General features: G+C 44.6%; 2 protein-coding genes across 4 annotated transcripts in view; both read right to left on the reverse strand.

Moving 5' to 3' along the window:
- cUnh8orf34 (chromosome Un C8orf34 homolog) overlaps positions 1-3,308 on the reverse strand; it is a gene marked incomplete at both ends in the record, with an annotated part of 46,816 nt that extends 43,508 nt beyond the window's left edge. Inside the window, one exon of the mRNA XM_079291829.1 lies at positions 3,240-3,308. Within this exon, the coding sequence (XP_079147955.1) occupies positions 3,240-3,308 (69 nt within the window). The remainder of the gene's footprint in view (positions 1-3,239) is intronic.
- Positions 3,309-4,046: 738 nt separating this feature from the next.
- Positions 4,047-14,707, reverse strand: part of prex2 (phosphatidylinositol-3,4,5-trisphosphate-dependent Rac exchange factor 2) — a 72,387-nt gene continuing 61,726 nt past the window's right edge. For all 3 annotated transcript variants that reach the window (XM_079291600.1, XM_079291599.1, XM_079291601.1), the window contains 5 exons: positions 13,272-13,338; positions 12,845-13,035; positions 8,421-8,523; positions 6,581-6,648; positions 4,047-4,969 (listed from right to left, as the gene is read on the reverse strand). In XM_079291600.1, coding sequence (XP_079147726.1) covers positions 4,924-4,969; positions 6,581-6,648; positions 8,421-8,523; positions 12,845-13,035; positions 13,272-13,338 — 475 coding nt within the window. In that variant the 3' untranslated portion in view covers positions 4,047-4,923. The remainder of the gene's footprint in view (positions 4,970-6,580; positions 6,649-8,420; positions 8,524-12,844; positions 13,036-13,271; positions 13,339-14,707) is intronic.

Below are 14,707 nucleotides of genomic sequence, written 5' to 3' on the forward strand. Positions count from 1 at the left end.
GGTTAGTGTGCTCCGTGAGCTGCATCAAGGACGCGCCCTTGGCGGACGGGTGTCGCGCGTCATTTGATGATTGGGTAACCGACTGCTAGGTTGTCAGGAGTTTAAGGGATGGACTGCTGGGCCATCCGCGGCCCCACGTGATGCTGTGGCTACTATTGGTCCGATTTCATAGCATTTCATAGCAGAACGACTTGGCATCTGCTCGCAAGATCTGAGGCTGGTCTACGGCAAACGTCGGCCGTCGTGGAAACCCCCAAAAGACGGCAGAGGGAGCGGCCTCGTTGCTGGCCAATTGTGTGGGTCCATCGCTGGAAGCTTTTTTTTGTTTGTTTCTTCTCTTTCTCTCTCTTTCTTCTTCTTCCTCCTTTCTTTGCTCTCTTCCTCTCCTTCTTCTCTACTTTGCTGTCTTTCCTTTTCTTCCCCTCTGCTTTTCTTTCTCCTGAAGTCACTGAAGAAGAAAGTCAGACTTCGCCATGAACAACGACACCGATTCGTCCACAAAACAGTGAAATGATTCAACACTTGACTGTTACACCAATTAAGGTTCAATGTGGTGACAGTTTTCGGTCTAGACTTACATGAGTTCTCTGTTCCAACGGAACAATTATAGAACTCAGATGAGATTGACAGGCCACAGCGGGGAGGAACATGAGAGCAGCTTTTACACGGTCTGCTGATGAGGACCAAAACTCCATTTTTACCTCCTGGCCCTGGTTACGTGATACAATTGAAGTGATCCTGTTGCCATGACAGATAGGCAGGTAACGGGGACCTTTATCCAAGGCAAATATTCTTGCTCTATCTTTTTCCTATGTGAATCATATATAGAGTGTAAGAAAAGGACCCTGAACACGTGGCCTCCAACATGCTTTGATGCCTTTACCAACTACAACTCTTCAAAATGTGAAAGGTCCCGCTGCACTGCAACTGTTAAGTGATTGAAAAAGACCAGCTGTTTGAAAAGAACGTCAATTCATCAAAACGGGCAAGTGGCTGACAATAATCCGGAGTGCAATTACTTCAATTATCATGAAAGGCCGCTTCACTTTTCTGGAGAATGTTCGATGTCGAGTCTGCTTGCTATCTCTGCAAAGCAACCATTTCATTAGCGAGAAAATCTATTTGATGGCAAATCATAAGCTGTGTCTCATCAGAGTGAGTAAATGAACCCCTCGCTCGCAGTTGCACAGAGCGTTTACTGCTGCAGCTGTGTGTTGGGTGTGAGGAAGAAGTGATGGGGCTTTGCAGATCAGCGTTGAAGTGAAGAGGAAGAAGAGTTTGGGTTAAGGCCCCGATGAAGACAGCGATAGGAGGGTGTTCACACAACAGGAAGGAAGAAGCCGTATAGATCTGAGAGCTCAGGGAGGGAACACTTCGACATGCATTGCATGTCTCGCATGATACTTATTTTTATTATTTAGTTGTTGTACAAAAAAGTAAGATGGCCTTTAAAATGAATAAGACAGTGAGAGATGACTGCTCACATGGAAACCAACCGGATCAGTGGGAGACAATCCATTTAGTCTTTCTGTGGAAAGTATGTCATTTAATATATGCAGTCCAATTACAGTTTTGGTTCCGGTACAGCCCAAAATCGTAAAAATTGACCGTCACATTGTCCCAATGTTGCTGCGTTTCGTATGTATTGCACTTTCTAACTAATGGAAAAATACTTCTACACGCTGTTGACTTTGGCAATTGTTTTGTGCCATTTAAACAGACACCATTTCCCTTTAAGTGTCATGTTTGAATGGTGATCAAACTCTCAGCCAGCTCCCTTTAAGTGTCATGTTTGAATGGTGATCAAACTCTCAGCCAGCTCCCTTTTGGTTTAAGCAGCGCAGCAGAACAGCTGTACTATTACGTCTGCTGCGCCAGTTCACTGCATCTGATCAAAATGACAATTACAAGCAGTATTCCACCTTCTCTTCCTGGACTCTTCTTATGAAAAAGCGTATTTCTTAAATCGTCAAAGCTTTTCAAGCACAACACCAAGGTAGCGGCTTCATCCTTTTCTCATGAATAGAGTGGCAGAACAAGGAAGGGTTTTCAAATATTCTCCTCTTACTATACCTCTTTCTCACTCACTTTCAACAAACCGTCAGTGTTCCTTAAAATCTACACGACACAATGCAGCCCCACAATACACCGTTCACAGTCTGAATAATGCGAACAGCTCAGTAATTATCTGTGTCCGGGGTGGTCTGAATATAACCCGGGCTTGGTATCTTAAGGAGGCACAGGGTGCAATACACAGAGGAACAAAAGAGTCTTTTTCGAGCAAAAGCATCACCATTAACTTACAAAGGGCACTTTTTGCATTAATCAATGTCCAATTGTCACACAAAGGAGACACTATCTAATTGTCCAGGAAGCCACAAAAAGAGAGGAAAAACACAAACTGATGCAGAGACAGGTGAGAGAGAAAGACGGAGGGAGGAAAAACAAACAAACAGAGAGAGAGAGAGAGACAGAGAGAGAGAGAGAGAGAGAGAGAGAGAGAGAGAGAGAGAGAGAGAGAGAGAGAGAGAGAGAGAGAGAGAGAGAGAGAGAGAGAGAGAGAGCGAGAGCACACAGAGGACTATTGTGCAGTTGAGCCAGTTGTTTCCATCTTTCTACTCTGATTACGCCTCACACCTGTGCGGTCCTGCTGTAAGCAAGAACTCCAACAGCAAACAAAAGGATGAAGTCATGCTCTCCCCAGGGCTGCGGAGACGCCTCACCGAGAATATCCCCGGGATGAGCACACCGATCCCCTGACTGACACGCAGACAGAGAGGCAGGTAGTTGGTTTGGCTGCCGTCACTGTAGCAGAACGCACAGTAAAGCCAACCCTGCTGTGCGATATGAATTACAACTGGCTTCTCCCGGTGTCCCTATAACTTTAACGAACTGGAACAAATGTCGAGTCAGGCAGTGACAGCAGCATTTTTGTTTTTATGCAAATCACTTGGAGTGATGTGAGGGCAACATGGAGCGCAGTGGGACGTTTCAGAAACCAACGTGCTAAATAAATGCTTTTACCAGCTGATTGTTTTTAACGTCTGCAAAACGAGGTGTAGTGAGTGATAATCCACTTCATTATAGCCGATCCTCAGTTCGCGCCGGTGTGACAGCTCACGTTGCAGATGTGGGCTCACCATTAAGCACAACCAACAGCTGGATGGAATGAAATGGTCCTTTTAAATTGGCAGCCGACAAAACTTGCAGAGTTCTCGGTTACATTTCTGTGCACTCACCTCGAACAAAGGTCCGATTCTATTCTTCTCCAGATACGACTGAATTCTTGACTGTTGCGGAGACGCCATGGAGAAACTGGTGTGCCTCGCAAGGAGCTTTTCAGCCGGATGAAATCATGAGGTGAGCCGGTTCAGTGGTCGCTCGTCCTTTTAATGGACGCGTCTCGGCGACTAAACTGTGGCCAAAAAATACAATTAAAAAAATGTCACCAAGTGAGGCTGTTAAGTTCAGACGGTTCGCGTCACGTGCGGAGCAGGCTGCTCGGAGCCCGGCTCGTTGTGGAGACTCAGCCCGGGACCATCGGCAGATTGTCGCCTCACTGAAAGCCCCGTGGAAGCCAATGGCACAGCAGCTCTGTGACAGAGATTACAAATCTTCCGCCCACTGGCTGCCAGCAGCGTTACCGATGCCACCGCCACTCCCATTTATATTCGCCGGGCTCCTATAAAAACAATATATATAAATATATACACCGGTATACGGTTTGTGCTGCTACTCCACTGTGTTCATCTCGAGAATGAGGCTTCTCATCAGTCTACCTGAACGCTGACTAACAAAGTTGAAGTTCATTTTTTTAAAATCTGTAACTAATTTTACTGCCAATTAAGCACCAAAGCCGTTACTGTCATTTCAGTAGGATACGAGTATTTAAATGGTTGTCAAATACATTTTAACAACTGGCTGGTGGCGGTTACATCCTCATCCATTGTGATCAGTATATCCTTTACATGCCGACAGCCTTTTGGTAGTGTTTTCTGAGAAATCTGCAGCAAAAATCAACCATAGGAAACACTGCTGGAGTTTATTGATGCAGTTTATTACCACTTGTTTGTTTTGCATAGTAGTGAGCTCGACATCCATATACAATGATTCATCCAATAATAAGTAACACAGAGGGACACTTTAATCCTGAGTACTGTCAATATAAAATAACAGAATATGTTTCATAGCTCTACTTCCACAAACCTACTGTATGTTAATACTGATAAACCGATGAAAATCCTCTCACGCATGCATGTAACAGTCGTAGAAATCCAAACACAACGAATCAACGGCATTGGCTCTTTTCGCACATTCACACACACCACATATGTATATTTACAAGCGAATAAACATGTTGAGGAAGGTAACAAAACACACATTCATGTGGTTATCCAATACTGAGATAATTGATAAAGCATAGAAGTCAGATCTGAAGAGAAGCAGGCAATTATTGGCTAAATTGACCACAAAATAAAAGCCAAAAATCCTTTAAATCAATATTATCTTGCATACTTCATATGCAAATAAAAATAAGATCATGAAATGAAAATGTCCCTCATGAAAGCAAACATAATTTTCAGCCCATAATCAGACAGTGACCTGATGGGATCATTCCATTTCATTGGGCGAATTTAATGGCATTCTCAGGTATAAATCTTTTGTTTCCTCACTCCGAGTCCTTGTCTTGTCAGATGCATTATATGAAGAAAAAAACCCTGAAAATATGTATAAAGTACAACAATGGAAAATATAAAGTATTAAAAATACTATTTACGGTTTTTAAAGTCTATTTACACTTTAGGCAGCTACTCTGGACATATAAAAAAAGGAACCAATAACTGTCTTTTATTAGGTTGATCCTTCATGGGTGGAGGGAGGGACACAACGCTCAAGACTTCGGCGTCCCCTGGAGGCAATGCATTATGGGTCACCATCCGGGGGTGGAGGCTGGCACAGCTTGTACAACCTGTGTGAACACAAAGCAGTGATCTGTTGTGAAATGTCACTTCGCCAGGCGACAGGTCTTTGTTTGGTGCCAGGAACCAGAATTATAAGCTGCGGTCTCATGACGAAAACTGTCAGCGTGGAAAAAATAATCATCCTTAGTATTACACATTCAACATTCAACATTTTTTAAATCTCAGTATAGCATGTCTTTGCATCCTAATACAGCACAGCTGTCTTCTGTAGTTTGAATAGTCGATCCAACCACTCACACCTTTTGGTCGGGATGAGAAATGGCTGCAGGGTAAACTCCCATTAAACTGGTTCCTTTCTGCTCCTTTCATCTACAGAACAGTGACCAAGCAGCCGACGTCTTACGATACACAAAAGACACTTCCGTATTCTGCAGCAGTCGCTCACACTGGAACAATTCTGACATCGTCCTACCGAGAGTGCAGCAATGTGGCTCTCCAACCACAACGTCTCGACACTAATCATCCCGCTACTTAATTGTATTTGTCAATTTCACTAAAAGGTTCAAAAGGGCTGCCTGTCGCACAAAAGCCTATACGTCACAGCCAAATGGCTGAGGCAGTCCTTGTCCTCATCTTGGGGCGACTGAGTGCAGGGAGCTCCCTTCTGATAAAAAAATATTTGGCCCCAGTCCTGCACAAAAAGCACACACACACGGGCCAACACTACGGTACAAATACATGCCTGTCTGAAAAGCTGAATTACACTAACTATAGGGAGATGGACATTATAGGACAAAGTATTGTAGTTTTCTATGTTTTGGAAGAAAATATCTACATATAACTGCTGACCATTTACAAAAGTACACCATACGTTTTTAGACTGATTTCAAACCTTTCAGGGAACACTTAGACCACTTTATTTATTTACTCATTTCTTATTTTTATGCTTTCCCACATGAAATTGAGAGAAGAGGCTGCTTTTAAAAGTCCTTGATGATGCACTCAAGTAAGCTCTAACATGCTGGGTTTTTTTACTTGGAAAGACACACAATAAAAGAACATAGGACCGTGCTATTTTGTCGTTCTCGCTGCTTGTTTCCCTGTACGCCAGCAGTAATGTGATGCATGCGATTTGTAGTTAATTAACTGTAACATGCAAATCTTGCTAAGATCCCTTAATTATCTCATCCAGGAGATTATGTGTTTGGAAGTTTACGTGTTAAGAGTGTGTGAATCAGTGTGTCTGTTTGTCTATTTGTCTGTAAACGGCTAATCTCGCATACCGCTGAACCCACCAGTCGAATATTTTTGGTGCTCATTTATGACTGTATGTCGGTGGGTTTGGCTAACAGAGCTAACAGCTAACAGAGCAGGATTGACCGTCTCTGGCCAGAGGAAGCGTGACACAGTGAACGGCAGTTTAACTGCACCAAGCTGCTGCAGATGGCTGCAGACGTTGAAGTTAAAGTATTCATGAAAGGTGTCCGATACCTTGCGGGCTACATGGAGGGAAATTGTGGTTTGTATTTATCAAATCAAACATCAGCAGTTGTTGTTGCAGACATACCCTGGCACAGATCTGCACTCTACTGAGTGCGCTTTTCTAGTTTACTATGCTGATGTTGCCCTGCGTAGACAGGATGTGACTGCAGTTTTACCTTGGGACTGAGGACGGTGTGCGATCCCTCACTCCCAGATTCTTGGCAGAATTCTGAACTCTCGCCCCCTAAAAGAGAAAACACACATCAGAAATTGATGACATCGTGGATCAGGTTGAAATGCAAAAAGCCATAAATAGGAGCGAAGAAAAAACACCATCGAGAGAAGACACAAGAAGCACATGTTTCCTGTAAGTCCATGAATGACTGGTAGTCCTGTGAGAGAAAAATAAATCATTTCTAGTCCACCAGCTCCTATAAATATTAAGGGTTGTACAGTAGATCACATACGATGCATGTTGAGGCCCTAATATTTGAACTGCATGTGCCGTTCATCTTTAGCATCTGTACTCTTTCGCCTCTGTTAGCTGAGGACAACATGCAGAATAGTCTCTGGAAGGAAATAAAAGTAAGTAGAAAGGGATTCGGAAGATGAATGGTTCTTGTATGCGAGTGTGTGTGCGACAGAGTTTCATTATACCCAGTCAGGATGTATGTCTGCTCTTTGCTAATGTTCCTGTAGGCTGCCGGCTGTGTGCAGAGTCTGCAGATACTAAAACACAGAAGCAACTCAGCCTCTCAATTTAAGGACACAAACACCTGCACTCACAAATGCACCCGCTCTCCCACTCTGTGACGTACACCACGAGCAACAACACACAATCAAATCATTATCCGAAGACGTTATCAGCGTCTAGGCTTTGAGCGGAGAGGGAGCAACTGGCCCAAAGTGCATTAGCCAACCTCTCGGTTACAACTCTGCCGTTTTTCCATCTCACTATCTGCCCAGAGTTGCGTCCAGATAGCGGGATAGCATCTGCAATTACTCGATGCCTATCGCAGCCATCCATTCTGATGCCTCCAGACAGAGATGCCCCCTGATGTCCCTAAAGGACACGGCGGCCAAGAGTAGATCAGATGAGTTTAGAGACCAAAAGTTTTCTTTAAAGTTATTTCAACAAGTGGAACTTGATTTAAATACCTAAGAGCTCAGAAACTTGCGAAGTTGTCGCTAGATTTCTAGGTTGATACATTACATTTCCTGTCATTTATAAAAACAGTTACTTGTTCCTTCCGTGTTCTGAAACAGGAAGACAAAAGGTCCAGAGGGATAACATCATGGGTTATCGTCATACGTGAAGTTTAGATCGTTCTTCTACTCTTCCTATGCGGACCAATGTGAAAACTGCAGTGCAGATGTTTGCAAATCAAGCTGTGATTGGACCCATTTTGCCCAAATCACTCATGCAACCTCATTCTGGAGGATGTCGTCTGGGCTTGATGGGTGGTACCTGCTGGGACTGGATGCTGTGCAGATAACCTTTTTCTCAGCGAGTACGACTATTCAGCAACGAAGAAGAGGCGTCATCCAAACCTTGTGCGATACATTCATATTCATCCGATTCATCAGCTGATGTCTGAACGAACGAGCACACACACACACGCACACACACACACACACACACACACGCACGCACACACACACACGCAGTCGGGCAGTCCCTTGACCCCATATAGACATGCTGACTAACAAACAAGCTCCAGACTCCCAACCAATCTGTTCAGTTTCTCATTACTCTGTTTTTTTTTCCAAACCGTGACAGCAGAGCTGCTCCTCGATGCTGTTGGCAGCCAACATTTGACTCAATGAAGCAAACTGTTTTAATCGAATGATTCTGGATGCAGAGATTGAAACACAAATTCACTCCAAGTGAGAAAATGTCGCCGCGGGGGGACTGTAGCAGGCAAAAAGACGGTAGCAGTGACAACAGAAGGCTGAGTGGGAATAAAGACGGAGGCGACGTACACGTGTAGTGCTGTGCGTGTGTGTGAAACATACCTGTTTCCTCATGACATCAGTGGCCTGCATGATGCAGCGAGGAGGCAGGCCGTGGTTTCGGGCCAGCAGGATGGCCTGCTCCAGTGTCACACTCAGGGTGCAGCTGTTGGACGGAGAGAAAAATAAATATGAGGTCTCTGTCTGAATAGTGATCAGATTCTGCCGAGTATTCGTCAGTTAAGTCAGTTTTGCGACGCCAAAAACATGATTTCTCTTCCTATTTCTTACATGCTGAGCAATCAAAGCATACAGCGTGTGCGTGACACAATATAATCATCCATAGTGACAATAAAACACCTCCCCTCACTCAACAGCACAGCATGCTTTCATGGCAATGAAAGTATTATTTGCAACAGCTGGAGATTGAAAGTCAACAGAAAACAAAAGCGTGCCAAAATCAAACTCTGGGCTTCTTCCAGATATGATGAATGTCTGACAGAATTCAGTTTGACGATATCAACTCTGGCTCGTGCGCACCTCGCTCCTCTCTGCACCTCGTCGTTGCCTTCACATTGCTCCTGCTTGTCTCCCCGCTTATTAATCATTTCATTTGCCACTGAAATGTCACTGACAGCGAGCGAGCACGTAACGTCAGGAGAGTAACAAACCTTTCTGATAGGGCTGGGCGATATGGCCTAAAAAAAAAATCTCCGATTTTTTTACAAAAAATCCGATTCACGATTTAAATCGATTTTTTTCCCCCAAAATTTTTTGCAGATGACAGAAGCTGTTGAAAACAATTTTTTCTTTTATTTTGTGATGATTTTCCCAAGTAGGTTGATAAAAATAAAGTGCAAACAAAACCTGAACATTGTAGAAAGGTGCCTGTAGTATACAAAAAGTATTTGGTCACTCTTTTGTTTGCCTGAATCATTTAAATATAAAATTAAATTAAACATAACATTAAATGGCATTAAATAGTAGCCTTCCATTGTAAACAACTGTGCAAATGTAACTTTTTACAGTAAGCTTTTCTAACTGAATACACTGATACAAACACAGCATGAAATAAAATGTATATGACCCTTTACCATTCACATTTTCAAAAGTGCAACATCTGATCTAACATCAACATAACATATTTTGCACAGTAAATAAGTGCATGTAAACAAAATCAAGTGCATTCACAACATAACCAACAGTATTAAACAGTAGTGCATGTTTTTTCTAAATATTTTTTGCCAGGAAGACAAGCCTGTCTACTACCTCTGGCTTCAGGCATGCACGGTGGCATGTAACAATGCCCCCCACACACTGAAAAGCCTCTCAGAGGGGGCACTTGTAGCTGGCACAGAGAGGTATTTCTTTGCTAAAGTACTTAGCCTTGGAAAGTTAAGTTGGTGACGCTTCCACCAGTCAAGTGGATCGGTGTCTGGGTCAACCTGCTGGACCACAGGTCAGTTGTTGCGGAGTAGAATGACATCCCCTCCAGCTCCGCAGAGATCCTTTGGCGTGTACTATTGTACAGCCGAGGCAAGGCAACGTCAGAAAAATGTTTACGGCTTGGTAGCACGTACCTGGGGTCCAAAGCTTTGAGACGGTGAATAAACCCCGGCTTTTCCACGGTGTATATGGGCACCATATCTTTTGCGATATACATCGCGACTGCATCCGTGATGGCTTTCCACCGGGCACTCTTCTTCTCATGCGGAGTACAGTTGGTGAATGTCTCCAAAATGCTGGGTTGTTGTTGTGAGGTGGCGGCGGCGGCGGCCAGCAGTGAAGCTGCTGGCCGCCATTGTTTTAGTTTGTAAACAATGCGCGCGCACTCTACTACGGGAACCCAACGGGGGGGAGGGGTGGGGGCGATTTTCTCGATTTTCAATAAAACACATCGCCTTAAAGCACACATTCGAATTAATCGATTAAATCGATTTATCGCCCAGCCCTACTTTCTGATCTTTGCTTCAGACCGAGCAGAAAGAGATCATAAAAAAAACATTACTTTCAGCACTCGAGGAGATTCAGGATTGATACTTCCCATTGCAGCCGGGGGACAAAAGGGTCCAAGTACGAGTCAGCGCTTCTCTCCTGTGTGTATGTGATATGATGTAAAATGAGTGTTTAAGCGATTCTGTGAGTCATTAGTTACAGCAAACTCTGTCTCACCTTCACACACGCACACACACACACACACACACACACACACACACACACACACACACACACAGGCAGAATGTAGGATGTGGATAACTCCTTAGAGAGCCTGTGACAGGTGCCAAGGCTGCAGTTGACCTTTCTCTGACAACAAGCTGCACTTGGATATCGATCCAGGGCCGCTCCACTGCAAAATTGAACTCTCTAAAGTTTCAACGCTGCCAGACTCGGTTTCATTGAGTAACATCGCCATGGGGCTGCTGAGAAATATGAGCCGTTTGTTTAATATCTCCCTCTCCTGTGGCAGGATTTCCCACCAACTGAGAAAAGCGTTTTCTTTTTGTTCTTTTCAAAAAAGCAATGATGAGGAACTTATTGCTGCCAGAAGATATTACTTTGAGTCAATCAGATCGAGATCTAAAAGTTCCAGTTACATAACTTTACGACAGCGTAACACGATGTGACAAAAGAAATGAACTCAACAATCGTCTCCAGTGTGTGCCAAGAGATATCCAAGTGAATAATTGCTGAAGACTGTCCTATGCAGGCCACACCAATAAAGGAATTCACCCACAGAGGATCTTTAAATATCTCTTCAGCTGGAGCGGGATGAAGGGAACTGCACAAAATCTGTCTGTGTGTGTGTGTGTGTGTGTGTGACAGACAGGCTGCACGGCTTCCCTTTTCATTAGGGCTGGTGAGATAGTACGAGGTGATTCATTCCCATCTGTTTTATGTTGTTCCAGCCCACATCCCATTTACACTCTGTGCTCCATCCAGAGCTAAGTCCATTCTGATAAATGAGACGAAACAAGAGAGCGACAAACACGAAGAAAGCCAAAGAATGACAGAGAGGATGCAGGAAAGAGGAGGCGAGAAGTGTAGACATTACAAACATTTATATCAGAGAAATAACTACTTGTATTCCTGTGAAATTTGACTCGAATGAATGGAAAAGCCAGCCGAAGGAATGTGGATTCGGCTTTCTGCTTGTGACACCGTCTCTCCCTCTGACATCGTCTTTTGTTCTGCTGTCAGACAGTGAACTCTCCTTTTCCCTCTCTAATGGGTTCTGTAAGAGTGATGGACGAAAAAAAAAAAGTCTGGAGAAGACAGCAGCGCTGCATTTTGCAAAAATGCTGACGCCCCCAAAATATCACGCTTTCACCGTTATTAAAACTCACCCATCAAGTCAACTCATCCAATCAACAGGGCCTGAGAAGGCTGCCACACTGATAATGCGATATTCACATTACTGATCTACTGGCTTGGTTTCATAGGTTTTCCAATTAGAGCAGATTTGGTTTGTTTGATTTTGTAGATACTTGCGTAAGGCAAAACCTTGATAACTCACATTCCTGTGAGTCCAGTACGTCCATCAGCCTGCAGCTTTGGAGGCTAAAACAGTGTTTAAGGAGAAAGCCAGTTCACAAATAATCCCAAATATGGCAGGCCCTGTCACCTGCTGTGACACGGTACACTTAGCCTGCCTGTCTGGGTGAGTTATGTCAAGTCTGTATAATTGCAAAGACACACACACACACACACACACAGACACAGGCAGTGGGTTAATAAAGTAGTAGCAGTCATTGCACAGACAGGAACCTTCTATTAGACCTCAGGCAACCAGGCGGCTCCATCCACAGCACTTTATCAAGCCATCGCTTACATCCGGGCGAACGCATGAAAGCGGACGTGTGTGAGCCTGCGCATGTGACTGAGACTGAGACGAAAAGATATGGAAACTGTCACGGGGTAAAGAAAGAGGGCGTCACAGAAGAGGGTGGGCGGGCGGAGGGAAAGAGTAGGTAAGAGATGAAAGCTGGGCATCAGTGGTGACAAACGGTCAGGATATTTCTGTTCTCGTGCACTGATAGATGGTGCCCTCAGCTGCAGGTGAATTAGGCTGCTCCTATATATAGAATTCAAATGAGAATGGAAGTAATTGATCTCCTTCCTGTGTAAAGTGCTTGAAAGTCCCTCATCTGGCCTGAGAAACAATGGGCCCTATTAACTAGAATATGCTGCTGGTAATTAACACAGAGAAATGTGTATTTATAGAAAATCCCAATGGTGAGGAGAGCAGGGTTCTCATGAAATTGAGAGGTAGACGGAGAGATACAACAAGGTGCAGAGAACCAGGGAGAAACTGTGGTCGACATCTTTAAAGGTGAGAAGAGTGTAAGAGAGATGAAAGAGAACGGAAAGCTGCAAGAGAGCCGTCAAAAGCAAGAAAAGCAGAAGCAGGAACGTATAATTTGACTGGAGGTGGTTCATACAGCGCTGGCAGAAATGCACAGCACGTGTGCCCACACACACACACTCACCGGTGAACACCGCTGTTGCACATGACGATGTGTGTGGCTCCCAGACGTGAGCAGAGCTCAGAGGCCACAGAGAGCAGCCCCACTCCAGAAGCCCCGCAGGCGGTGTACTGACAGGCAGCAGTGCGGCGACAACTGATGAAACTCTCCATCAGACGGTACAGCTCCTCCAGAGCATTAAGGGGGCGCATCAGCTGGGCAGACACAGAGGGAGAGGGGTTAGTGCAGGGTCCGGATTAAAAAAGGTCTGTGCATTTGATGGGCCATTGAGGTCTGTTGGGGTGTGCCGAGGAATTTGCTGCAGCTCTCCTTTGCTTGATTTTACATATCGCCCGATTTTCCACACTGCAGCATTCAGATCTACTCATGTTCTTCAGTCATTCCCCTGATGTCATGAATGCAGCACGAGGTCGTGCGGGGTTGTTCTCACCTTGTCGACGAGGGCAGCTTTGGGTGCGGAGCTAGGCGGCATGTTGGACTGATCCAGGTAGAAAGCCCTGGGGGGGAAGAAACAACAGTATGTAGAAAACAATGTGCATTAAGGAACATACTGCAGCAGATTAACAATCACTGTCAAGTTTTGTTATTTAGTAGTTATGTTGCTTGAAAAACCACACCGTGGCCTTATTTTCTCTGCACCATTAGGTCATCGGGAGCACTGGCCAGGGAAAAGTAGGCCACCTGCTCATTATGGAGCTCCACCATCTGACTGTCAATCATGAGAATAACTTGGACACAGCGCAGCAGAAACACTGAGTAAGCATCTCTTGTCCTGGGCATCACTCCAAATGCCATTGCCTCATTCATTCATTCATTCATTCATTCATGGAGTACAGTGGAGTTCGGTGCTATTTTCCTCTTTCGTCCACCGGAGGCAGCACCGGACTGGTGTCATTATGCAGGCAGAGGAGACGCATGCCGCAATGAGTCCATCTGAGGTGGAGCGCTGCTGGTGCAAACTCAGCAGTCTGCGACTCCATCAAATCGAAGTAATCCAGCAGGGTGCTAAAAATAGCGACACTACACCACATTAAGCCCCTTGTAATAAAATCACATACTCCATTACTTCTTTGCCAGAATCAATAATAATGTACAACACACAGTCACCCACAGAGTACACATTTCTGAAATCCCAAATAGAAATAAAAAAAACTGTTTTAAGAGACGCAGCAACTGCAGACTTTTTGAGGGAGGGAGATTATTTACAAGAATCAGCCAAGCAGGGCTCATTCATCTGCTATTTAGTGATTCAAATCAGTCCAAGGAGGCATTCATTAGGACTGGGGTGTTTCTGCCTGACATATTGTTAATGAAATGAATGAGTCAGAGCGGAGTTAACACATCCCTCATTCAACATAGTGATTATAAAACAGCCGCGGCCAAATTAAAAGTCGTTGAGAATAAAGCAGACAAAAAGATGAACGACATACTTTACCGACTTCACACTGTCGGAGACATATGTGCACACACAGTACGGTACATACGACAAGGCCCTTAAGCCTCTATAGTACACAGAGACTGTGGGTCTGACATGTGAGCTGATGTTTCCTATTCACATATGAATCTACGAAACAGACACAGATGAGTAACCTGCCCAGATTTGTATCCTCACCTGCTTCGGTTTTCCAGGAGATTAAATCCCTGTCCCTTATGGCGGGTTCTACTGAATGACTACGAGCAGCGTTTGCTCGGGGTTCAGATGGAGCTAACAGCCCATGTAATTGGTTCAAGATGGCCTTATCCTTCAAAAGATGCGCATGGTAGACCAGGAGTTGCACCGCATCTCGACAAGGAACAAACACCCCTTTGACTCCGACAGCAAAAAGCATTTAACTGGCATGAAAGGCCACAACAATCTACATGAGG

The sequence above is a fragment of the Melanostigma gelatinosum genome, assembly GCF_949748355.1.
Source record: "Melanostigma gelatinosum genome assembly, chromosome: 20".
Lineage (NCBI taxonomy): Eukaryota > Metazoa > Chordata > Actinopteri > Perciformes > Zoarcidae > Melanostigma > Melanostigma gelatinosum.